Genomic DNA, 23,636 nt, shown 5'->3' with positions numbered 1-23,636 from the left:
GTTCAACTTTAAGCATAGTTAATAGATAATCTGCAAATGCTTTGTTACAGGATCCCTGTACACTGAAGATTTCCTTCTCCTGTGGTTTCCAGGATAACATTCTCACACCTCTCCTGGTTTAGAGACCCGCACAGTGAAAGCAGCTTTTAACATTAAAGTGTTATTGAGCGCATCAAAAAGAGCAAACCAAAAGTTTACATGTTTTAGATCATTTCGTTCCCATACAGGAAACAAGTATTAGGTAAGTACAACCATTACACTTAAAGAAAAAAAGTGCAAATCAGCAAAGTTAAAGAAATTAAGTTCACAGTTCATTAGGAAGGTGACATCTACCAGTGACTGGGTCCATTGTTCATAAACCTAAAATGCAGCAGAACAGCCACAGGTGATGCCTAAGGGAAGATTGATCAAGACAGAATATCTGCTGTCTTAAGGCACAATTAAGAACATTTTCCAAGCAGTTAAGAACAGGCATTCCCTACTGTATCTTTGTGAAAAAGTGGATACTAAAAGCTAGGCCATATGTCTCACAGAAGCAGTTGGTGACAGTAGAAGAAGGCAGGTGATGTTCCCTTCTCAGAGGCAGCAGCTTTTCACAGTTGGCTTCCCAAAGTAGCATGGCTTCAGAGGCAACCAAAATGATTTTACATCTCTGTTTGTCCTGGGCTGTTTGTTTCTTCTACCTGAAGCTGCAGCCAGCTCCAGTCTAGAGCCTAAAGAATAAATGAAGTTCAATGCTAGCTTACAGTGGAGCTTTCTCTAGAATAAAGGTGAAGCATCTTAAAGACTTTAAAAGAATTTACTGTGAACAAGTTGGTCAATATAATTTCACGATGAGCCACGTGACTGCTATCAAGGAAACTTAACCTACTTGCACTCTAGTATTTTACAGTATTTTTAATATTCTGCATCATTAAATTAAGCATCCTGCCCACCACTGTACTGCCACCCACTGATCTTAAATTTGTGTGCAGTTTTGCATTATTTTCATGCAACAGCCAAGTGTTTTGCCCCATCCTTTACTGTTCAGCACCAGTTCCCAGTCTTGGCAAGCAGAACATGTCAGTCACCAGAGGAGGGAACAGGTGCTTCCTATCTCTGCAGCTCCTGCTCTCCCCCGGGCCAGGAGTAAACTGCAGCTTTCAATTAGCTATATAGTGGTGGCAAAGTTGCAGAAGCAGAACTCTGAAGCCATGCACTTCCCCAGTGTATTTACAGAATTAATACATTACCAAGAAACTCTGCTCTTGATCCTTCATTGTGTCATGCATCACATTTTCTAGTTGGCTACAAAGTTTCTGAGATTCCAGCAGTAGCTCCTCACTGAAAGGGGCAATTATCACACTGTTAATTTCTCTGACAGTTTAAAGAGATGCTGCCTCTATCATCAAGAAATATTTCTGGCAGATACACTACAATCAGTCAGCTCATAGGTCTGTAATTCATACTGCCACTTGAAAAGTTGGTGGCAGCCCTGAGTTACTACACAGGGGAAAGGAAATGATTCCAGGATGGGATTGGGTTCTTATTATGAGGAACCACTGTTGCTAGAGAAAAAGCTGAGAAGCCTGTAAACTTAAGGATGGAGCAACATGCAAATAAACAAACCAAGGTCTCTCATTCCAAGTGGTGGCCCAGTTCAGGAAGCCAGAACTACACGTGCTTGGCCACAGCAGGCTCCTCAATGGTACAGCTCAGCTGCTGTGACCTTACATGACAATGCTTCAACCATTCTTGCTGGCAGTGCACTTCCAAGTGAGCCCAAGAATCTCAGATTAAAGGAAGAAAACCAAAACCCACCATTATTACTGAAGCTATACATGATTCCCTGTTTTTGTCAGGAAGATCTGCAAGCCCCAGGAAGTCTAACTAAGTAAACCAAGACAGCTGACAACACAAGCTGAACATTAGGTGTAAAATGAGAAACCCTGTGACATGATTTCACAAAGCAGGAAGCCCAGCTTTGGAGTGCTGGCATTAGCAGCTGAAGAACTCCAGACTTGGCCTCACCTTTTCCTTACAGAGTCTGATAAATTGTATGTTCCAGAAGGGACCTGCAGCAGCAGCTGACCCGAGCTACCAAGACGTGATGTGTTCATGCTCTCTGGACTGCCAGTAACAGGACCACGTACTTTACTCTGAAGAAAGCACAGAATATTCAGAGTGCAATTATTCCCACTAGTTTTCAGCAGCCAGGAATATGAGACAACCTGGAACTTGGCTTTAATACAAATTCAAAATGAAGAATCATAGGACATAGTCAATTTACTATTATTTCAGTAACCTATCCTCAAACCCCATTCTTGGGTTAAAATGGAGTTTTTCTTTTACTTACACAAGCAATTTTCAGCAAGTTCCACAGTTCCTTCTGTCGTTTCTCCTGAAGCCTAACAACTGTTTCCTCATCTTCACTCATCAGAGCCATCACTTTCTCCACTCTGGGGAACAATTCCAATGCCTTCTGTTTGCAAACTACAGTTTTACTATTAAAAAAGTAAAAACTAATCAGATCACATGTGGGCCACTGCAGTAGGAGAACATTCCTGAAGTTAGTTATTTCCTGCAATACTGCAAGATCTCATTAGCTGTATGCATTGAGTTTTAAACCTTCCCTTGCTGGAAGGGAAAATGCCTTCTCTCAGCTCTGAAGAAGATCTACAAAGCTCACCTGAGCTGAGCATAAATGACTCGAACTTTTTTTTCAAAGGTCTGGATTGCCTGTAGGAGCAGTCGTACTATTTCCTGGCTGTCACCACTTGTCCTCTGATCTGGAATGAGAGACAGTATCACACACAAAGGCAGGTTTACAGGATAGGGAGGAGATTCTTAATGCCTTGTTTCCACTACTGCTTCGATCCTGAAGCATCCAAAGTTCAGGATATGCAAGTTTGAGTGGGATGAATTACACTGAATTTTGGCCACCTTCTTCAAAATTTAACCAACTTAAAAGGAGAGTTGGGTATCAAAGGAACAGCCATGTCTTTGATCCTTCCTGCACAGAAGCAGCAGCAGATGCTTGTGGCACCAGCCTGCTCTGAGAGGAGCTCCAGAGGAGTTCTGAGAACAGCTTACAAAGCACCAAGAAAGGAAGGCTGGCCTGGTGTGAGCTGACTCCCTGCCTCCCCTCTGGGAAAAAGGCAAGTCCAGGAGAGCCCATGTGCTGCTGTGTCTGGGCAGGCCTAGAAGGCAGAGAGTTTTCTCAATGATCATTACTACATCTCCAAAGTTACTACCCACACAAAGCAAGCTGACCTTGAGCTAAAGTGTCTTTTACCTCTTGGCTTCTCTCTCAGTCTCCGGTACAGCTCTCTGGCTTGTTCTTCTCTAGAAGAAAAAAGCAGGAAAAAACAAAGGATTTCCAAAGAACCAAAATTAAGAACTCAAACCTTTTCTATGCCTGTCTGCCACTTCAGACCAATGACAGATGAGTCTAAAGCCATCTTTAGTGTTGAAGTCCTCCCATGATTTGGGTGGAAATAGCAGCCCTTGCTTTGTCCTGTAGTCAGTAAGCTTAGCTAGAAACACTCCTGCCCCTGAAGCTCAAGGCAGTTCAACTCACAAATCCTCCAGTGTTCCTCCTTGTTTACGACCTAGTGGGCTTCTCTGCAGGTCCACAATGTCTGTCTGCAGGGCCATCATCCTCTTCACCAACTGGTCCACATCATCCTCCTGGAAGCAGGGCAGAACATAAGCAACAGCACAGTCTCAGAGACACTCCCACTCACATTTTTTCTTTCTCATTCATATTTCTAATCACGTATTTCTTGCTGTTTCCAAGATACAAACAGCAGTCTTGGCCAAAGACAAATGAGAATATGAGTCACTTCAATTCAAGGAAATTAGGTTGGTGCTCCTGGATACAACAACTTCCAAGACATTTTGGGGGTTTCCCCAAGATCTCCCTTTTTCCCCTAAGCCTTAAAACAGAATAAGTTTCATGTGGTACTAGTAATGGACAAAAATGGTGTCACCCAAACTAAGGCAATGTGAAATCTGGAATCAGTCCAAACACAAGGAGTTTCTATTTAAGGCAGGGGCAATGAAGAAAAGGGGGGAGGAGAGGAGATATAACAAAAACAAGTCTCTTTTTCTTTATGATAAGCAGTTAGATTTAGAAACATACCCGCCCACAAAGTTCCACAGCTTGCTCCATCTCTTTCCAGGCAAACAGCAGCTTCTCAGAAGCTACAGGAATCAAAGAAGAGTGACTGGCTTTCTCAGGTTCACAGAGAAAGGGGTAGGTGTTTTTGTGAGGACAGAGGCATGAAAAGACCTGTTTGCCAGATGCTATACTCACTAATTCCAAATTCAATCTGCTCTTTATACTTTTCCAGATCGATCTGGATGCTTGTTTTGAAGAAGTCCAGCTTTGCTTTCAGCTGCTGAGAAAGGGAGGCCATTGAATTCTTCATCTTCGAGAGGGTGCTATTGTAACGCAACAGATTCATCCTGCATAGACAAGGAGGTCCCATTAGCCTCCAAAAATGAAAATCCACCAGCCTTCCACTTACATCCAAAGGAGACACGTGAGACAGAAGTGAGGACAAATGCAGCTGTGCCAAAGGGCTAACTCTCAGCTTTTCATTAACTGCTTACAGCTCCAATCATGGGCTCCCCCATTCCAACAGGGTCCCAGTTCTGTCTTCCCTTTCAGCAGAGCACAGAGATAAGGAGAGCAAAGACAGAGAGAAGTATTTCAGAGACCCTGCCAGCGTACATGGCTGCTCGCTGCCCCTGCTGAAGGCGGTTGCAATCCTCTTTCAGCATCCGGATCGTGTGCCAGATCTGGCCCCACACTTTCCTCAGCTGGAAAAAGTGGAGATTCTTCTTTGGATCCTGAACTGAAAACAGAGGAGGTGGGGAAAAGGGAATTGTACATATCAACATGAAGCTGGAAAGTTGTTTTACCACAAAACAGACTGAAATATTGCTCCTTTGAGGGGCATGTTACTGCCTGCAAAGCCTCGAGCTGGATAACCCTTGTGCAGTTCTCCCTGTGTATCAAAATCAAACACTTCCTTTTTTCAGTTATTCTGATAAATAACAGACCATTTTAGTGCTTCTTGATGCAAAAGCTCCCTCTACTCTTTGTCTATGACACAACACAGGCCCCCCTTCACATTCATGCCAGAGCAAGTCCTTACGGATGCAGTCAACACTTTCTGGGTGAGGACGCAAGGCCACCTGAGCCTCGTAGGAAACTTTCTTGGTATCAAAGAGGAACAGAAGGTCTGTGTCTGCAGCTGCAGTATCATTCACCTGCAGAAGACAAAAGACCCAACTAGGTTTTCTCAGGAAAAGCAAGCCTTGGTACACAGAACAATCCTCCTGAGCTAAACTAAGCACAGAACACCAAAGGCAACAGGGCTCCAATGGCTCTGTGAGGTTCCCAAGTCCTGTGACCCCAAAGTGAGAGCAGTGTCTTGATTCACTCAAAAGCAAGAAAGGGAGTATGCAGACTCACCTTGCTATCAGCTGTATGTTTAGTGACCAACTTCTGAGAAAACAATGCAAGTCCTGCTTCCTGCAGTAGTTCCTGGTCTTGTTCTGGAATTCCTGTATCTGACTGAATCCTGGCCTTCACACTCTGCAGAGTCTCCTCCTCTGTCACAGGGTAGGTGTGCACAGTTCCCGTAACCATGTTCAAAACATGAAGCAACTACAAGAAGAGTAGCATGGCATGAGAAAGGCAGAAGATGCATTGCTCATGTTAGAGCAGAGATCGAGGGACTGAGACAGCAGCCACCAAAAAACTGTCCAAAGCACTTGGCAGACTCAAGAAGTCACTCTGCAGTTAATTCCTCCATCAAGTGAGAGGCCACATGGCAACTAAATACCTTCAGCTGTAGAATCCTCTATCAGAATATGGAACTGAGCATGCACAGAAGTTATTCACTACTCCTCACAAGCTCAGGGAGTATTTGTCCTCAAAGAAGCAAGAGGAAAGCCTCTGTCACTGTCAGGAGACAGTTCTATGAGTTTCTGCCCCACTCTTCCTCCTAAGTCTCTGATTCAAGTCTCTCCTCTCACAGACTACAGACAACTACTCTCTGAAAAACTTTTCAGGGTAATCTGGACCTACTGCTTACCTTCAAGTTCAAAATGTCATCCAAAGCTTTGAAACACCCATTGGGTCCGTAGGTAGGGTCTGTACCTCTCTGACGTGGGTGCCACATTAACATGAGCTGCAGCCATTTCTCCAGCCTCTCAGACAAAACACTGAGCAATAAACACCAGAAGGAGATCAGCAGAGGTAAAAGTGCATTTGCAATAACCATATGGCCTGTTCTGAGTGGGAGGACTAACAAAACTCCCCCCACTTCTCCCTATCACAAATGCAGTGTTTGGAAGGCAGAAACCAAGACTGACAAGCGACAATAGCACTGCCTGTGTCATGCACTCCATTTATTCACAGATTAACACAGTTATAATCCTGGTCCTCTTGCAGAAGAAACAGTTTATCTCAGCACAGCAATTTCTAGTACTCACCTGTTCAGATTGTTTGGGCAGGGCAGACTGCTAGAAAACTTGACTTCTCCAGACAAGTCCTCTGAAACAACAATATCCAGCTCACTCTTCTGACGCACTTTTGTATGCCTAATGTAAGCAAGCACAATGGTGAAATAACTGCCTGCCTTTCCCATCCTGCAAGTTAGTAGGCTCTTAAAGCTACTCTTGACAGACATAATACAGATGCCACTTTGGTTTCTGTCATCTGCCCTGCAGGAGTCAGCCCTTATCCCATTCAGGAATGCTGAACTTGCTCAGGTGGGTCAAACTCCTGTAAAGGGGGTCAGTTTCCACAAGGGCAAGGAACACAGGGATATTATCCTCAGAATCAAGGGACCACACTTCTATAAAAAGGAAAGTCACATCATTCCCACTTGTCACTCACCATTGCACTGGCTGCCAGTTGGGCAGGAATGGTCGGAAGCCTGTAATGCACTCAAAGGCAAGCGTGCCAAAGCTCCAGTAATCCACTGTCACCGTATACTTCTGCTGTTCCAGCAGCTCTGGAGCCTGACACAGTTTAGACACACATGAGACAAAGCCACCCAGCTCTGAGCAGTCACCTTTGCTAGCTTCAGCACCACAAACACACCCCATACCACACCAGTACTTCATCCCAGCCCAAAGCTTGATAACAGTTAGTTCTACCCCACTAGAAAGCAGGAGTTGCTCTTCTAGCTGAATTCTTTTCTTACCAGGTACTGCAGAGTCCCAACAAAGGATGTGCACAGGCTACCCTGATCCAGCTCCTTAGCATAACCCAGGTCAATGATTTTGTGTATTAACTGAAACACACAACAGAGAATAAGAATGCTAGACCGGAGTCCTGTTAAAAGCACATCCTACAGCAGAAAGAAAAAGTTCAGCTCTCCAAAGCTAGACCAGAAAGGTGCCAGTGAAGAGACAGAAGCAGGAACAGGAGGCTACTGTAGATTCCTAAAACCACAATGAATCTGAAGGTGTCATAGCACACTTAGCAGTTATGCATCTATCCCCTTCCAATCTTTGATCAGAACAGTCTGGCTCTTTTCTTAATAGTTAAAAGCCAAAATTTCAGGTGTTAACAGATGTCTAATACAATGTCTCATCTCAGCTGCACACAGAACACTATTCCTGTGACACAGTGACCTGAGACAGGTGTTATCCTGGGCCGAGTGCTCTTGCAGAGGGACCATGTAACTGCATGAAGCACAAGCACATGTTCCTTGTAAGCTTACTTGTCTGTGCAGGCAGAGACTGCTTCCTGCTTACCCTCTGTTCTCCTTGCTGCAGCACAATGTTCTCTGGTTTCAAGTCTCTGTGGATGATCCTGTTCTCATGAAGGTATCTGAGAGCAGAAGCTGAGACACAAAAAGCCAACTGTAAGAGCATAAGTAACAGTACCTAGCAGGAGCTCAGTTAGGATTCAGTTCTATCTAGTAATGAGCCTGGCTTTCACATCAAACCTTGAACAATCAAACACTAAGGGCAAGGAGTGAAGTTAGCATCATAGAACTCTGGACACAGCTGAGTTCTCTCTCTGGGTGTTCCCTCACATCCTTCCTTTAAACTGCAGTAATGCTGGCTAGCTTCCATTGGCAAGGACCTCCCCAGACTCCCACCACTTCTGGTAGATAATCAAGACCATAAAGGGTCAGTCTGAAATGGAGTCACTAAGGTCACTGCTGTATATTTGGAGAGTGGATTCAGCACTAAAAGGGTTTCACAGCTCAGACAACTGAAGGTACTGCTGCCACTTACCAATGTCAGATAACAAGATAAGGATAGCTTCTTCCCGCAGGCCACAGCAATTCTCCAGCTGGTTCAGGTACTGCAAGGAAGCAACACAGAATGCAGTCTTGCCCTCCTCTATCCTGAGGGAGGCCCACAGTCCCACAAATTCTCAGGGATGCAAGAAATTTCAGCAATAGCAATTAAATTCTCCAGAAGCACAGAACTCTATGGACTGTGACCTCTGGTAGCAGCAATTACAGCTTTGTAATTAAACCAGCCTTGGTTTAATTGCATGGGAGCATAAAGGAGCAGGTGAAAGAAGTCACTGTCATCCCATTCTCATCCTTCTGTCTGTCCCATCCCTCTTTGCCATTTCCCCATGCCTGCCAGTATCAACTCCAATCTCAGGCCTAAGGTCTGTGTTTTAGCTATGGGCAGATTATAGCAAAGGTCAGAAAAGCCTCAGGATTAGAACTATCATGTGTTATTTCTTCCTGTGACAGACAGGAGTTAATCACTTTCAGGAAGGGTACAGCCTCCAGATGCACCTACCCTACAAAGGTCTTGGCCATACTCACATACTGTTGCACATCCCTTATGTGCACATTCTTTATGTGCAAACTCCTCACAGTGTCACTTGCATCCAAAAAAATAAAAAGAGTTTCACAAAGCACTTAAGTCTTCAAAAGCTGAACATAATATCAAGGACCAAGCCACCAACACCTGTTGATGCCATGACTAAAATTAGGAAGCATCAGGATGTGAAAGCAAAGGTTTTAAGGGAAAACTTCAGTAGAAAACCTAGGATAAGCTCAGAAGCTGATTCAGTCCTTGGTTACCAGCCCAGGACCTCACCTTGCGGAGGTCTCCACCTTGGCAGTACTCCATGGCCAACAGTGGCAGGTCATTTGGTGCCAGCTTCTGCATCCCCTCAGGGACATCGCGGGCAGCCACCACATTGGGATGGTTCAGTCTGTGGAACAAAGATCAGGCAAGTACACATGATTTTCTGCAACTGCTACACAGGTTCACATGCTCCTGGTCATCACCTAAAGCTCTACATATTTACAAATCCTTTTAGAAACTAAATTAGTGAATTCTAAAGGTTTGTATCTTTCATGGATCTAGACTCATTCCAACTCCTGGCATTTCACGTACAAGCCAGTGTGTTTCTTCAACACACACACATTACAGATCTGCCTAGAAGGCACAGCAACAAGCCTTGCAAAGCAATGCAAGGCAGTGTGTTGCCACCATCCAGAAAAGACCCAAACTGCAATCAGACCACTACACCCAAAATGAAATGAGAAATGAGAACACCCCCCAGGGGATGCCCCAGCACAGACGTTAAGTCAGGCTGGGTAGCAGCGATGTTGTAGCGCTGAGGGCAGGGCAGACGAGCCGAAGCCGGCAGTGTGACACCCAAGCCTCTCACGCAGCACAACGTGAGCTTTCCTTACGCGTCAACTCCACGCGCCGGGGAGCGGGCACCTCCCGGAAGGGAATCCCTGGGCGGCCGGCGGCCCAAAGCCTCTCCCGGCCCTTCCCTCAGCGCACCCGCAGCTCCGCGCTCCGGGGCCGCCCCCGCCGCCACACCGCCGGCGACCCCTCCGCCCGGCCCGGCCCGGCCCGAGCGGGCACCGGGCCCGGCCCCAGAGCACCGCCGCCCCGCCTCACCTCTTCATGATCTGGATTTCCAGCGCCCAGCGGTCGCGGTTGCGCGGGCTCAGCTCCTGCCGGCACTGCTTGATGGCCACCTGCTCGCCGGTTTCCTGCGGACACAGCAAGAGTTGGGCTGAGCCCGGCTCCCGAGCCGGGGCGCCGCGGGCCCGGCCGCCGCCTACCTTGTTGTGCCAGCGGATGACGTTGCCGAAGCCGCCGGTGCCGAGGCGCTCCCGCATCTCCCAGGGCCCGCAGGTCAGCGCCTGCAGCGCGGGCGGGCGGCTCATGGCGGGCCCGGCTCCGCTGCGCTCCGCGGGCCCGGCGCTTCCGGCTCCGGAGCGAGCGCCGCCCTCAGAGGGGACGCGCGGGGCCGGCGCTCGGCCCGCCCGGGGCCGCCCCGCTGAGGAGCGGGGGAGCCGCGATCGCCGCGGTTTTGGCCACATTTAGGGAGAAGATGACCCCTCCTCCTACTCCTCCTCTGTGTCCCTCCACGATCATGCTTTGGAATCTGGGGTGAAAGGCACAGTTTCACCTCCTCCGCGATCGCCGCGGTACCGCCCGGAGTCAGGGCTCGGCATGAGAGGAGCGGACAGCTCGTGGGCTGTGTAAGTAAAATCGCAGGGTTGCCGTCTTCTTCCCACAGCATCGCTAAAATTTGCCGGTCCGGAGCGCACCGTTTGCTTTTCCCAGCGCAGCGCCCGAGCAAAAGCGCTGTTCTGGGCGTTACATCGGGTTTGATACTTCTTCCTCCTGGGCTGGCTGGTGCCGCTGCAGAGACGCGCAGGAGTGCGGGGGTGGAAAGTGCGCTCCGAGATCTGCCACAGCTCCGGTCACCTGCGCTGGACCTGCCAAAGCCACCGGGCACTGAGGGTGACACGGGCCTGCCGTGGGATGTCGTGATGTCACCCTTTGTCACTGCCGCTGAACAGTCCTGCTGAAATTATCCCGAGGATCAACTCAGAGAAAAGCCAGTAGATGGTGCTTGAGAGAGCAGACAGTCTCCTAAAATGTGTTAAGCCCCACAAATGGGACCACAAGTGGCCCCACAAATGGGACCACACCAATTATAGTGGTCCTTAAGCTGTGAAAAGCCAGGAAATAATTTCTGAAATCTTCCCCCATGGCCATCAGTTTGTTAGCATCTTTAATCTAGAAGTCAAATGGCTATTATCTTTAAAAATAAAATAAATTAGCCCCTGCTCGCTCACCAGTGCTCAGTCTCAACAACTGGAAGTCCCTTCCAGAAACAGTCAAATGCAGCCACACTTAAATCAGATTTATGGCAGTAATGTTATCACCAGCACTGTGACTCTTGGAGAAATAAATTTTATAAACTTGACATAGATCTCCATGCAGAGAAGAGATAAACATACAGAGTACCCAGCATTTCATCTTTACCATTATGGAAAATAACCAGTGCTGTGCTTTCCAAATGAGGGCTCCACGCAGCTGCTTCTGAAAAGGGAAGTCCCTCACATACTGGTTTTTGTGTCTTATACTAAATTCTGTCAGGAGTTGATTGCTAGTGTGTCACATCCTAGTGAACCAGTTCCAAGCAGGTAGGACACATTCATCACTAACAACTGCAGCACTGACTGTTTTCATAACAGTGCCCCAAGATCAGCTCTAGAACTGATCATCACATCTGCCTGCCACGCTTTGATAACTGAATACCTCATGACCACATTCTGGTGAGTAGATCTGCATTTTCTAGGATGAGTAATATCAGTGAACATTTAAATCTGGTCCTGATCATGCTGTTCCTTATTTGTATCCAAAGTTCTAAGAAGTTTTGTTCATTTCACTTGAAAGCTCCCCTGACTGTTTCTTCTCCCATGGCTCTGTTCAGGGCATGCTTTGCTCCACAAAGCTGGTCAGGGCCTCTCTGTCAAACATCTTAATTAGGAATACAGCACACTACAGTTGTGTGTGAAATTATTAGGACTAAGTCTACAGAGTGCAGGTTTCTGATTATATTGGAAATAACACAGCTGTGCTTTCACTCACACCCCTAGAAGCATCATGGACAGGACAGTGGAAGGGATACCTACTATTCTCTCCTTGAACAACAAGGTGTTCAATGGGAAAAAATTGCTTTGAAAACTGAATTTTCTCTCTGACTGGAAAAGAGAAAGAAGAAAACAAACTGGCTGTAAAATCCAGCAGCATGGCAGCAAGCAGCTTTCCTCCCCGGCCGTGCCCGGACCATGCTCTGGATGCTCGGGAAGGGCTGGGATGCGTTCTGCACTCCCCCTGCCCGGACCGTGCCCTGGATGCTCGGGAAGGGGTGGGATGCGTTCCCCACTCCCCCTGCCCGGACCATGCCCTGGATGCTCGGGAAGGGCTGGGATGCGTTCCGCACTCCCCCTGCCCGGACCGTGCTCTGGATGCTCGGGAAGGAGTGGACGCCCCCTGCCCGGACCGTGCCCTGGATGCTCGGGAAGGGGTGGGATGCGTTCCGCACGCCCCCTGCCCGGACCGTGCCCTGGATGCTCGGGAAGGGCTGGGATGCGTTCCGCACGCCCCCTGCCCGGACCGTGCCCTGGATGCTCGGGAAGGGGTGGGATGCGTTCCGCACGCCCCCTGCCCGGACCGTGCTCTAGATGCTCGGGAAGGGCTGGGATGCGTTCCGCACGCCCCCTGCCCGGACCGTGCTCTGGATGCTCGGGAAGGGGTGGACGCCCCCTGCCCGGACCATGCCCTGGATGCTCGGGAAGGGGTGGGATGCGTTCCGCACGCCCCCTGCCCGGACCATGCTCTGGATGCTCGGGAAGGGGTGGGATGCGTTCCGCACGCCCCCTGCCCGGACCGTGCCCTGGATGCTCGGGAAGGGGTGGGATGCGTTCCGCACGCCCCCTGCCCGGACCGTGCCCTGGATGCTCGGGAAGGGGTGGGATGCGTTCCGCATGCCCCCTGCCCGGACCGTGCTCTGGATGCTCGGGAAGGGGTGGGATGCGTTCCCCACTCCCCCTGCCCGGACCGTGCCCTGGATGCTCGGGAAGGGGTGGGATGCGTTCCGCATGCCCCCTGCCCGGACCATGCCCTGGATGCTCGGGAAGTGGTGGGATGCGTTCCGCACTCCCCCTGCCCGGACCGTGCTCTGGATGCTCGGGAAGGAGTGGGATGCGTTCCGCACGCCCCCTGCCCGGACCGTGCCCTGGATGCTCGGGAAGGGCTGGACGCCCCCTGCCCGGACCATGCCCTGGATGCTCGGGAAGGGGTGGGATGCGTTCCGCACGCCCCCTGCCCGGACCGTGCTCTGGATGCTCGGGAAGGGGTGGGATGCGTTCCGCACGCCCCCTGCCCGGACCGTGCTCTGGATGCTCGGGAAGGGCTGGGATGCGTTCCGCACGCCCCCTGCCCGGACCATGCCCTGGATGCTCGGGAAAGGCTGGACGCCCCCTGCCCGGACCGTGCCCTGGATGCTCGGGAAGGGGTGGCATGCGTTCCCCACTCCCCCTGCCCGGACCGTGCTCTGGATGCTCGGGAAGGGGTGGGATGCGTTCCGCACTCCCCCTGCCCGGACCGTGCCCTGGATGCTCGGGAAGGGGTGGGATGTGTTCTGCACTCCCCCTGCCCGGACCATGCCCTGGATGCTCGGGAAGGGCTGGACGCCCCCTGCCCGGACCATGCCCTGGATGCTCGGGAAGGGCTGGGATGCGTTCCGCACTCCCCCTGCCCGGACCATGCCCTGGATGCTCGGGAAGGGGTGGGATGCGTTCCGCACGCCCCATGGCCCAGCTCCACCAGCACGCTCCACCCCCTCCAGTGGCGCTGCAAGTAGGACAGAGAGATCAGAGCAGAGACACAGGAAACACAAAGCCAGACTGGTCTGGAAAGAAAACCAAGAGAATACAGAAGAGAAAAAGCAAAAAAAGGTAGGCACTACTCTGCACCTGTTTCAAAAAGGGCGTTTCCTGTTTTCAACATCAGTGGCATTGTCATGAAATACTATTAAATATTATTATTTAATAAATCCCAATTTAATAAGTGAAGCACCATGGTAGTTAACTAACTGAGCTATTGCCTTCCTGCTTTTGAAGAGGTTCATAGTGTAGGTAGAGCTGCTAACTTTCAGTTGTTTCAAGAAAGCTGAAGCGTTCCAGGGAAAGGGTTGACAGCCTCAGGCTCTGAGCAGCTCAGCAGGAGGAGAAGGAGGAGTCTCCTGCACAAAGGACGTTAGCAGAAAAACTTAAGAGTTATGGACAAATAACTTGATGATCAGGGAAGGAGACACAGAACTAGCTGCAAAAGGAGAATTTGTCTAATCTTCCCAGGAGGAGATGAAACTGTGCCTTTCACCCCAGATTCCAAAGCATGATCGTGGAGGGACACAGAGGAGGAGTAGGAGGGGGGGTCATCTTCTCCCTAAATGTGGCCAAAACCACAGGAAGTACTGAGAATGATTCCAGAAACAACGACTTTAAAATATTCATTTCCTCCAATGTCTTCAAAGACTACAGCATCTTACTTTTGTTTTCTTTTGGATTTTTAGCTCTTTCCCCCAAAACAGGAGCCTGTTCTAGAGGCTATCTGCAGTATAAACACTTGCTGTGTACAGCTAGAACCTGCTTGTACAGAGAATATATGAGATGAACTTGATTAAGCCATGCAGGTGCTTTTTAAATAGACACTCCTCGTGTCAGTCTTCCAGGCAAAGAAAATATAAAAAGGACATTTTTAAGTTTAAAAGATGTTTTTTGCTACCCCCTGAAAATGATCTGCCATTTCCTGCTGGTTTCAGGTAGATAGGACTTCTTCCAAGATATCAGTTAGGCCAGCTGTCCTCCCACCAAAAATAAAACAAACAAACAAACAAAAAACCTCCAAAAGAAACAAAAAAAAAAACCAAAAAAACCTGGTGTTGCCTTGTTTTTGGGGCATCTTAGCAGGCACCTCAGAAATAAGGGCTCAGCAGTTGGTTACCATGCTTCCCTGGCAGGAATTCTAACAATGCAGCTCAGCAGTTTCACTGAACAAAGCTTTCCTTGAAAGTGTCTGAGCTACCAGAATCTCGTTTCTTACAGCTGTAAGAACTTCAGGCCTTCTCCAGAGACAACACAAAGATCACCTGTGATCCCAGCAACCATTGCCACTGTGGGATGCAGAGCACGAGGCTGTGTAGCTGCAATAGTGAGCCACAGCTGCAGGGAGTAAGGACACTGTGCAGGGTGAGGGCAGAAGCCAAGGGACTGGAGCAGTTCAGATCAGGCACTTTGCCTTTGGGAATGCTGCTGATTTAGTTCAGATTCAATTGAAGTTAATGCTGAAAATCAATTCATTGAAAATAGTTAATTGAAAATCACTTGTACTGCTTTTTAAAAGGCTTCCTGTACAATGCAAAATGTTTCCCAAGAGGTGAAAAATAGCTTGAAAGTATATAAAAAGTGTACTGTGAAATCTGTGCACCAATACAAATCACTGAGAGATGCTCCAAATTATAAGGATTTTAGTGTCAAGATGTGACCCAAAGATAAAGTATGGAGTAATTAGGGTTCTCTGAAGATGTTCTTGTGAATCTTTTCAGTCTGACTTGCATCTTAAGTTCCCTCTTTTTGCAGCCTGCTGATGAGAAATCACATCCTGTTGTACTCCTGGTTCTGCTTCAGAAACTGGACTATTTGTGCCTTTTGCTTTGAACAAATTTTAAAACAACAACCAAACTACTAAAAAAACCACAGAGTCTTTCTCCATATTAGCCTTGAATCCCAATTTGTGACTCAGCTATCATACTTCAGTTTCACCAGCTGTTATCCAGCTGCCTTCTCTGGCTTTATATAAACAGAGTCTGAGCTCATGATTTCTGGAAGTAGTAATTTTCACAAATAATTGGGTTAGCTTTCTGCATATAACATAGATTAAAAAAAGGTGATTGTGTGGGCAACAGTGCTGGGATATTATTTCAAATATTTGGAACTACAGGGCAATCCTAGAGACTGGAAATTAAATTGCAGCTTCTTGCCTGTATCTTGTGCCTGCTACTCCCAGCTCTTGGTTTGTAGGGGAGGTATTATATTTTATTATATTTTAAAAGGAAGAGAGAAAACACACACTGTAAAACTTCTTTGTTCAACATCTTATTTTTTGTCTCTGCAGGTAATTTGAGATTTGGAACTGATGTGGAAAACACTCAGAATGGAAGGCAAACTGCCATGTCTCCTTCTGCTGGTGGGAGCAGTCATGACTGCCCAGTGCCAGGTAAGAGGCTAATGCTTCAAATAATTCTCTTGCCATCTTCCTGCATTTTCAGCAGGAAAATACAATCCTTACCCTTGGCTCCAGCTGTCTGCATCAGGCAGAAGGAGAATCTGCTTAGCTCACTAGGAATCAGGGGAATAAATGTTACATCTGAGTGACAAGCAATCATCTGCTAATCCGTGGCAACTAAATGATTTACAAAAATTCTTAGGAACCCATCCTGAGGTGCTGGAGGCACTTTTCACTGGACTGTCTGATAGAGGGCAGACAGTTCCTCAGAACTTCCCTGACTCACGTGCCCTCAAGAGGAGCACTGACTCCTTGAAGGTACTTGTTCTCTCATATTTTTAAGAGAGCAGGTACTCACAGAATTCCCCTTGTTTGCTTGCAGGGCTCACACATTCGTTTCAAACGAGGAGCCAGATCTAGAGGTAAGCCAGGCTAGCTAAAACCATGTTAGCTGGAGCAGTATGAACATGGGAGAGGAAAGCAAATGTTGTTGAAGAAACAGAGCCTGAAAGCTTTTTGTCGTGGTTATGTGGATGAGAGATTCAGAAGGCAAAATACCAGACCCTTAATACCATCCACAACAAAGTTTTTCCCTCCCTCTGCTCTTCCTGAAATAAAAAGAGGCCAGTCAGTAGTGGAGTAGTGCATCTGGCAGCACAGCAGAGAGAGGTGGGACAGTTGTGGTCTGAGAAGGAAAAAGGGCAACCCATTGGACAGGTGCTCCCATCTTTCTCTTACTTTTCTCCTGGAAACAGAAGGGAGTCCTTTTGCTCAGCCAGGTCTTTTCCCTGAATCTCTAAAAGAGGATTTCCTTTCTCTGATTGCAGCCATTTGCACAGATAATTCATCTGCAGAAATTTACCAGCACAGGGGGACCTGGCTGAGGCTTTCAGGGAGCAGAATAGAATACTGCAGGTGTGACAGTGGTCGGAGTCATTGCCACACTGTGCCTGTCAGAGGTATGTATGAAAAGAAAAAGGAAATGGTGGGACACTGTCCTTCTAATCATCCTAAAGAAGAACAGTCAGGGCCACAGTTACTGCACAGAAAATTTGTCTGGGAGTAGAAGAGGATAGAAATGAAAACAGAAACAAAGAAAGGCTGTAAGAACATGGCAATAACAGGTGGGTAGGGAAAAGCAGAACAGGCTGAAGGACACTGACAGGAAAATGAAAGGTGTGTATACATTGCCAGCTTCTTGCTTCTGTGAAATCTAACAGTATTTCCTGGCTTTTGCTTATTCCACAGTCTGCACTAGAAATAAATGCTACAATGGGGGCCAATGTTCACAGGCATATTATTCCCCACAGCTCTTCATCTGCCAGTGCCACCAAGGTTTCTCAGGGAAGCAGTGTGAAATAGGTGAGTGTACCACATCAACTGCTGGGAGTAGTGCTATTGATGTTAGCTGTGCAGTGCACAAGGATGAGGTGCCCAGAAGCTCCTGCTGTAGGCTAGGCTCTAATAAGTTGTGGTTTTTTATTCTAAAGCTATTACTACAAAGAAGTTTTAAGGACACCTGAGTTGTTCTAGGTGTCTGTTAATAAAACTGTGAATTTTGCAACTGAAGCCCTTCATGTACCCTTACAGTCTGCCTGACAGAGCATTTTCACTGACTTACCAGACAAGACATCTGAGAGCCAAGTTTAAATAGAACACAGACTAGGAAAGCTGTCTGGGAAAGAATTTGGATGCTGTCCTTACATTTTGTTCCCTTTTGTTCAGATACTGAAGTTAAATGCTACAAAGACACTGGAGTAACATATAGGGGGACCTGGAACAGGACAGAGAGTGGAACTGAGTGTTTGAATTGGAATAGTGATGGCCTGGTGAGCTGGATGTACAGTGGCCAAAGAGAGGATGCTGCTGAGCTGGGACTGGGCAATCACAACTATTGCAGGTGAGGGGCTGATGGCACCCAGGTCAGAGCCACAGGAACCAGCCCATTCAGAGGGCCTGGGGCAAAAGAATGGCTGATTGCTGTAGTCAGGTTCCAGGCAGGGAACACTGCACAGTGCAGATGCTGTGAGCAGTAATTGCAACATCTGTAGACATGTCTGAACTTCAGATCTCCCTAGATGTTTGTGGCAGACTACAAAATGCAAGTATCTCTCACCCCACAGTCTTTCCCTTGTCCCTTCCCACCCCTCCCTAAACTCCATTTGTAATTCAGTTTCCTACTGCTTCAAATCCTGCTCAAATCTGTAAAACCATAGTGTTTCCTGTACATGACCCAGACTGCACAAACATGCTGTCCACTCCTGCTAGCTGCCATCTCATCTTCACCTCAATGTACTCCACAGCTTTATCACTGAAATAGGAATTCTAGCAACTTCTGATGGTTCAGTCCACATCTTCACTGCAGAGCAGGACTAAGTTAGCAAGGCAGATGGCCTACATGACACCACTGGCAATAGCTTTATAATGATGCATGATATTGGGACTCTTTCAGAAACCCAGATGAGGATTCCAGACCTTGGTGCTACATCTACAAAGGGGGAAGGTACACCTGGGAGCACTGCAGTGTGCCCTCCTGTTCCAAAGGTACATGCAGGGGACACACTTTGGAATTGCCATTATTCACTGCATATCTAAAGGGTTCTCTGTGAACTTGGGCTATTTCTGTAGCCTAAAAAGTTGAGACCCTCATGTTCTCTTGAGGCTTTTAGTGTTTATGACTCTGAGACAATGAGATACATAGAGGTAATCTATAGATGCCTTGATAGAAGTCACACCTAGGAACAGCTGACAGGTTGGCATCCATCTGTTAATGTGCAGCTTTCTTCTTGAAGTTAGGAACATCAACTGCAGCTCGGGAAGAGGCACAGATTACCGTGGCAGCCACAGTGTTACCAGTTCTGGAGCTGCCTGTTTGAAGTGGAGTTCTCTAATCCTTCTCAACAAGGTCTACACTGCTTGGAGAAGAGATGCTTACCGCCTGGGCCTTGGTAGTCACAATTTCTGCAGGTATGTAGTTGGTTATAGAATTAAAAAACCCCACCAGACTGCTTGCAGTACTCTTAAGGCAAGGCTCTGGTCTTTTGCATGGATTAGTAAAGCACATGAAATATATTAGTGATGACAATGAAACTCACTCCCAGTTGTAATTTTATTCCACCTGACCTATTTATGCTTCTCTAAGATCAGACTCTGCAAGTGCAAATTTAATGTGCCCTTAGGGCCCTCTGCATCTCTAGAAAAATCAAAAAGAGTACACTTGGGTCACAGTCTGACACCTTCAGGTCTCTGCAAACTCTCTGCAGATGTGATAATAAAAATAGCTCTTCTGTCTCCTGTGCTGCAGGAATCCTGATAATGACAGCAAGCCCTGGTGCCATGTCCTGAAAGGAAATCAGCTGACATGGGAGTACTGCAATGTGCCTGACTGCTGTAAGGACACCAGCACTCCTCATTCTTCTCTCTCTTTGAAGCTTTACTGTCCTGCATGTCATCTGTCTTAAAATAAGATCTAGAGAAAAAAAAAAAGCTGTATTAGCATCTTCCAGTGAAAAAAGAGCTGGAGTTAAACAAACAAACAAGAAAAGTTTTTTGGAGCAGAAATTCTGTAGCTGCACTCTCACAGAAGTGCCTTTTGGTCTGCCAGGAGGGCAGATTGCAGAAATGGAGAACAGGAAAGGCAGGGTTTCCTTACTGTATTTTTCAAATCAGAATACAAGTTTCCTAGGAAACAGGGATGACTCAAATACTAAATAGCCCATGGCAGGCTGCCTCAGCATGGACTAGGAGGCTCTTAACCCTAACTGGAAGCAAGAGTGCCTGACCAAAAATCCTGGTTTTGGGTTTGTCACCCACAGCCACCTGCGGCTTACGGCAGCGCCGAGCGCGGCAGCTGAGGATTCGAGGTGGCTCCTCTGCAGACATTGCAGCTCACCCATGGCAAGCTGCCATCTTCGTGAAGTATCACCGAGTGCCTGGAGAGCACTTCCTCTGTGGAGGAATTCTGATCAGCTCCTGCTGGGTTCTGTCAGCTGCTCACTGTTTTGAGGAAGGGTGAGTTGAGGATTCAGTGCTGTCTCAGGGAAAACAGTCTGGGAAATAAAAGCATCCAGTATAGCTTTGCTGGACTTGGAAAAAAACCCTCTTTATCCCAGTAAGTCTGCACTAAAGATTATAGTTAATTGTGCTGAGCATTACAGAGAGGCATTTAATTAGGCAAACCAGCAGGATGGCATTAAGGTAGCACAGGAGAGTATCAGATACCTTAGGAACAAAGTTGTCAATAGACAATGCAGAACCATCTGAAACTTGAGAACAGCAAGGGGCTGTAAGCACATAGAACAAAAATGAAGGTGAGTAGGTCACTTTGAAGTCAAACTGCATGGGGAACAAAGTAGTAATAGAGCTAAAATAAAAATACATTTTAAAAAATTCAAAGAAAAAAAAGCAGACTTTCCAATAGCACATCTTCAAGGGAAGGGTCCACTCTAGAAAATGCAGGAATAGAGACTCTCTTTGCTTCAGCTTTAGTACAAACCAGCTGAAGATTGTGCTGGGCAGGACTTCCCGAGCAACTCCTGAGGAGAGCGAACAGAAGTTTCAAGTGAAGAACTACATTGTGCACCAGAGATTTGACTCAGAAAATTTCAACAATGATATCGGTAAGAACTTCTCTGGCTTTGTGACTGGAAGGTCAGGGTTGGCTCAAGCTTGTGATCAGTGCAGTGGGGATATTTTTTCCTTGTTCAGCTCTGTTGCAGTTGAGCTCAGATGCAGAAGAGTGTGCTGTGGAAACGGGCACTGTGCGCTCAGCCTGCCTCCCCATGCCAGAGCTGCAGCTGCCTGACTGGACTGAGTGTGAGATCTCTGGCTATGGCAAAAGTGAGGAATGTGAGTAGAAGATCCATGTGTACATGTCCAGAGCTGCAGTCCTCTGCCCTCAAAGAACTCAGGCCTTTAGCATCACTGAATGTGTAATGTGTCATATTGGCTTCTATGAGCACTACAAAGTGGATGTAGGAGTTACTCAAAATCAAGTTATCAAAGTGGAACACCCAAGATATAAAAAGACCCTTTTGCAAGGAAATTTTAGTTTAGCCACAGAGCTCCTTCTGTTCACTCTCCCCTAAACTACAGAAACAGAATTGCAACTTTTAAAAAACATCAATATGCACATACACAGCCATCTATACATGTTTATATTGTCATTTTTCTTCCAGTTTCTCCATTCTACTCAGAGCACCTGAAGGAAGGCCATGTCAGATTGTTCCCAGCCAGTCGGTGCACAGCACAGTATCTGGACAACAGGACAGTTACAGACAACATGCTATGTGCAGGAGACACAAGGCACCTTGATGATGCCTGCAAGGTAAACCCAATTCTGTTCTTTCTTTTTTCCTTGCCTCTTTTTCCTTTGCCTCTTTTTCCTTTCCTCTTTATCCTTTCCTCTTTTCCCTTGCCCCTTTCCCTTGTCCCTTTCCTCTTTCCCTTTGCCTCTTTTTCCTTGCCTCTTTCCCCTTGTCCCTTTCCCTTGTCCCTTTCCCTTTGCCCCTTTCCCCTTGTCCCTTTCCCCTTGTCCCTTTCCCCTTGTCCCTTTCCCTTGTCTCTTCCCCTTGTCTCTTTTCCTTGTCCCTTTCCCCTTGCCCCTCTCCCCTTGCCCCTTTCCCCTTGCCCCTTTCCCCCTTTCCCCTTGTCCCTTTCCCCTTCTCTTTCCCTTGCCCCTTTCCCCTTGCCCCTTTCCCCTTGTCTCTTTCCCTTGTCCCTTTCCCTTGTCCCTTTCCCCTTGCCTCTTTCCCCTTGTCTCTTTCCCTTGCTTCTTTTCCTTGCCTCTGTACTTTGAGCTAACTAAACAAAAAGCTTCAGAACACAGTTTAAAGAAGTTATGCATTTGCCTCCATGGCAGTTCTCGTTGACTTTTGATGAGCAGAACTGGTGGCTCCTCTTTCATTTCTCTTCCCCCACCTCTCATGGAGGGGAAGGCAGGGAACACTTAAGCAATCAAACCAGAGCAACACAGACTGAAAATCCCAAATACAGGAAATAGCACAAAAGTGAACAGGAAAACCCACCCCAGCATTTCCTTGTATTTTGTGTTATGTGAGAATGCAAAACACTCAGCAGGAGGTTCTGTAGAAGGAAGGGGGTGCCCCTCTACTGAAAAGCAGAGAAAAGAATAAAGGCTGAGAGATGCTGGAGAGCAATGACATGGGAAAAAGGAAGGTGTGCATTCAATCCACATCCTTTCTGTTTAAACAGCTATTTCATAATTTTGCTTTACTATTACACATAGCAGTATAAAACCTTAATATTTAATAATTAATAATTTTAATAATTTTGCTTTACTGTTACACATAGCAGTATAAAACCCCTTTGATCTTTACAGCTTGAATAAGGGCCTTCCTCTCTTTTTTCTTTTCAACATTTTATCTGCATTTCATAAATGAGCTCCGTATGAAGTCAGACACTTTAGTGTTACATTTTTCTGTCTCTCTCCCCATAAGAGGAGCACTGAGGGAGTCTGGAACATCAAAGTGACTCAGGTGAAAGTGCTGCTCCTAAGTGTGGTGGTGTTTGCAGGGGTCCCAGGATGAGGGAAGAGATCAGAATCTTGACTCCATGTTTCAGAAGGCTGATTTATTATTTTATGATATATATTATATTAAAAGAGAATTACATACTAAAACTATACTATAGAATAGAAGAAAGGATTTCATCAGAAGGCTAGCAAGGAATAGAAAGGAGTGGAATGATAATGAAATCTTGTGAGTGACCAGAGAGTCCAAGACAGCCGGACTGTGATTGGCCATTAATTAAAAACAACCCCATGAGACCAATCCCAGATGCACCTCTTGCATTGCACAGCAGCAGAGAATCATTCTTTACATTTCATTTCTGAGGCCTCTCAGCTTCTCAGGAGAAAAGATCCTGGCAAAGGGATTCTTCATAAAATATGAAACAAAGAGCTCTTGCTTGGTGAGCCCACTGCACAGGGTATTTCTGTAAACACCAGTGCACCCCTCAAGCCCGTGGGGGTGGGAAAGGCAATGCAAAACCAACCACAGAGGCTGTTACTAATCTGCTGCTTCTCTGTAGGGCGACTCTGGAGGGCCTCTGGTGTGCATGAAGGACGAGCGCATGTATCTGGTGGGGATCATCAGCTGGGGCATTGGCTGTGGCCGCAGAGACATCCCCGGGGTTTATACGAAAGTGATTCGCTATCTTGACTGGATTCAGGACACCATGAAACTCTGAGAAAGGAAAATGAACCCTTTCCAGGCTTGTGGCCATGCCCTCACAGCTTCCTTCTTTCCTGTTTGTCCAGATGTTTGTGACTTCTATACAACAGACAAGCTGCAATGTGTGGGAAGGGCATGTTCTCATAATACTCTATCACAGGTTATTAGCAGCTAATCATCCTCTTCCCCAACATCACCCAACTTCCACTTGCATCAAATCACATCAGTACAATAAAAACTCAATTCTGGCCCCGAGTGAATAAACCAAGAGAGATCATGAATCTCTGAAGCAACTATATTGTTCTAGGAATGGGTGTGAACTAAGGGGACATTTAATTTCCTGAAAACTTC

At 47.2% G+C, this 23,636-nt stretch overlaps 2 protein-coding genes across 6 annotated transcripts; one reads left to right on the top strand and one right to left on the bottom strand.

Moving 5' to 3' along the window:
* Window positions 1–144: 144 nt before the first annotated feature.
* IKBKB (inhibitor of nuclear factor kappa B kinase subunit beta) lies at window positions 145–10,210 on the bottom strand. The gene is made up of 21 exons (XM_059870596.1): window positions 10,068–10,210; window positions 9,901–9,995; window positions 9,079–9,196; window positions 8,251–8,320; window positions 7,762–7,850; window positions 7,206–7,295; window positions 6,896–7,020; window positions 6,490–6,597; window positions 6,090–6,219; window positions 5,465–5,659; window positions 5,145–5,259; window positions 4,718–4,841; window positions 4,298–4,449; window positions 4,124–4,185; window positions 3,560–3,669; window positions 3,275–3,324; window positions 2,669–2,768; window positions 2,336–2,483; window positions 2,011–2,138; window positions 1,233–1,323; window positions 145–713 (listed from the first exon to the last, which is right to left on the bottom strand). The coding sequence occupies exons 1-21, from the start codon at window positions 10,170–10,172 to the stop codon at window positions 645–647; spliced, it is 2,274 nt and encodes a 757-aa protein (XP_059726579.1). The 5' UTR covers window positions 10,173–10,210; the 3' UTR covers window positions 145–644.
* A 36-nt stretch (window positions 10,211–10,246) lies between these two features.
* Window positions 10,247–23,566, top strand: PLAT (plasminogen activator, tissue type). Of its 5 annotated transcripts, none has more exons than XM_059870600.1 (15): window positions 10,247–10,490; window positions 14,913–15,038; window positions 15,982–16,083; window positions 16,475–16,514; window positions 16,920–17,051; window positions 17,341–17,454; window positions 17,818–17,992; window positions 18,545–18,636; window positions 18,885–19,059; window positions 19,397–19,482; window positions 19,908–20,103; window positions 20,575–20,711; window positions 20,800–20,940; window positions 21,270–21,418; window positions 23,143–23,566. In XM_059870600.1, the coding sequence occupies exons 3-15, from the start codon at window positions 16,003–16,005 to the stop codon at window positions 23,299–23,301; spliced, it is 1,677 nt and encodes a 558-aa protein (XP_059726583.1). In that variant the 5' UTR covers window positions 10,247–10,490; window positions 14,913–15,038; window positions 15,982–16,002; the 3' UTR covers window positions 23,302–23,566. The 5 variants fall into 5 exon arrangements, with proteins under 5 accessions (XP_059726583.1, XP_059726584.1, XP_059726581.1 ...); XM_059870601.1 differs by having other exon boundaries at window positions 14,913–15,056; XM_059870598.1 differs by lacking the exon at window positions 14,913–15,038.
* Window positions 23,567–23,636: the final 70 nt, after the last annotated feature.

This window comes from Haemorhous mexicanus, chromosome 30 (assembly GCF_027477595.1).
Source record: "Haemorhous mexicanus isolate bHaeMex1 chromosome 30, bHaeMex1.pri, whole genome shotgun sequence".
Taxonomy (NCBI): domain Eukaryota; kingdom Metazoa; phylum Chordata; class Aves; order Passeriformes; family Fringillidae; genus Haemorhous; species Haemorhous mexicanus.
This window is presented reverse-complemented; position numbering and strand designations above follow the sequence as displayed.

Excerpts from the sequence above, each read along its gene's own strand:
- IKBKB (XM_059870596.1), bottom strand. The coding sequence starts at position 10,172 with ATGAGCCGCCCGCCCGCGCTGCAGGCGCTGACCTGCGGGCCCTGGGAG. Across the intron at positions 5,660-6,089 it reads ATGACATTTTGAACTTGAAG|TTGCTTCATGTTTTGAACAT; the intron begins GTAAGCAGTAGG and ends CTCTTCTTGTAG. Across the intron at positions 4,450-4,717 it reads CAGGGGCAGCGAGCAGCCAT|GATGAATCTGTTGCGTTACA; the intron begins GTACGCTGGCAG and ends TTGTCTATGCAG.
- PLAT (XM_059870598.1), top strand. The coding sequence starts at position 16,003 with ATGTGGAAAACACTCAGAATGGAAGGCAAACTGCCATGTCTCCTTCTG. Across the intron at positions 19,060-19,396 it reads GGTAGTCACAATTTCTGCAG|GAATCCTGATAATGACAGCA; the intron begins GTATGTAGTTGG and ends CCTGTGCTGCAG. Across the intron at positions 20,104-20,574 it reads GCTCACTGTTTTGAGGAAGG|CTTTAGTACAAACCAGCTGA; the intron begins GTGAGTTGAGGA and ends TCTTTGCTTCAG.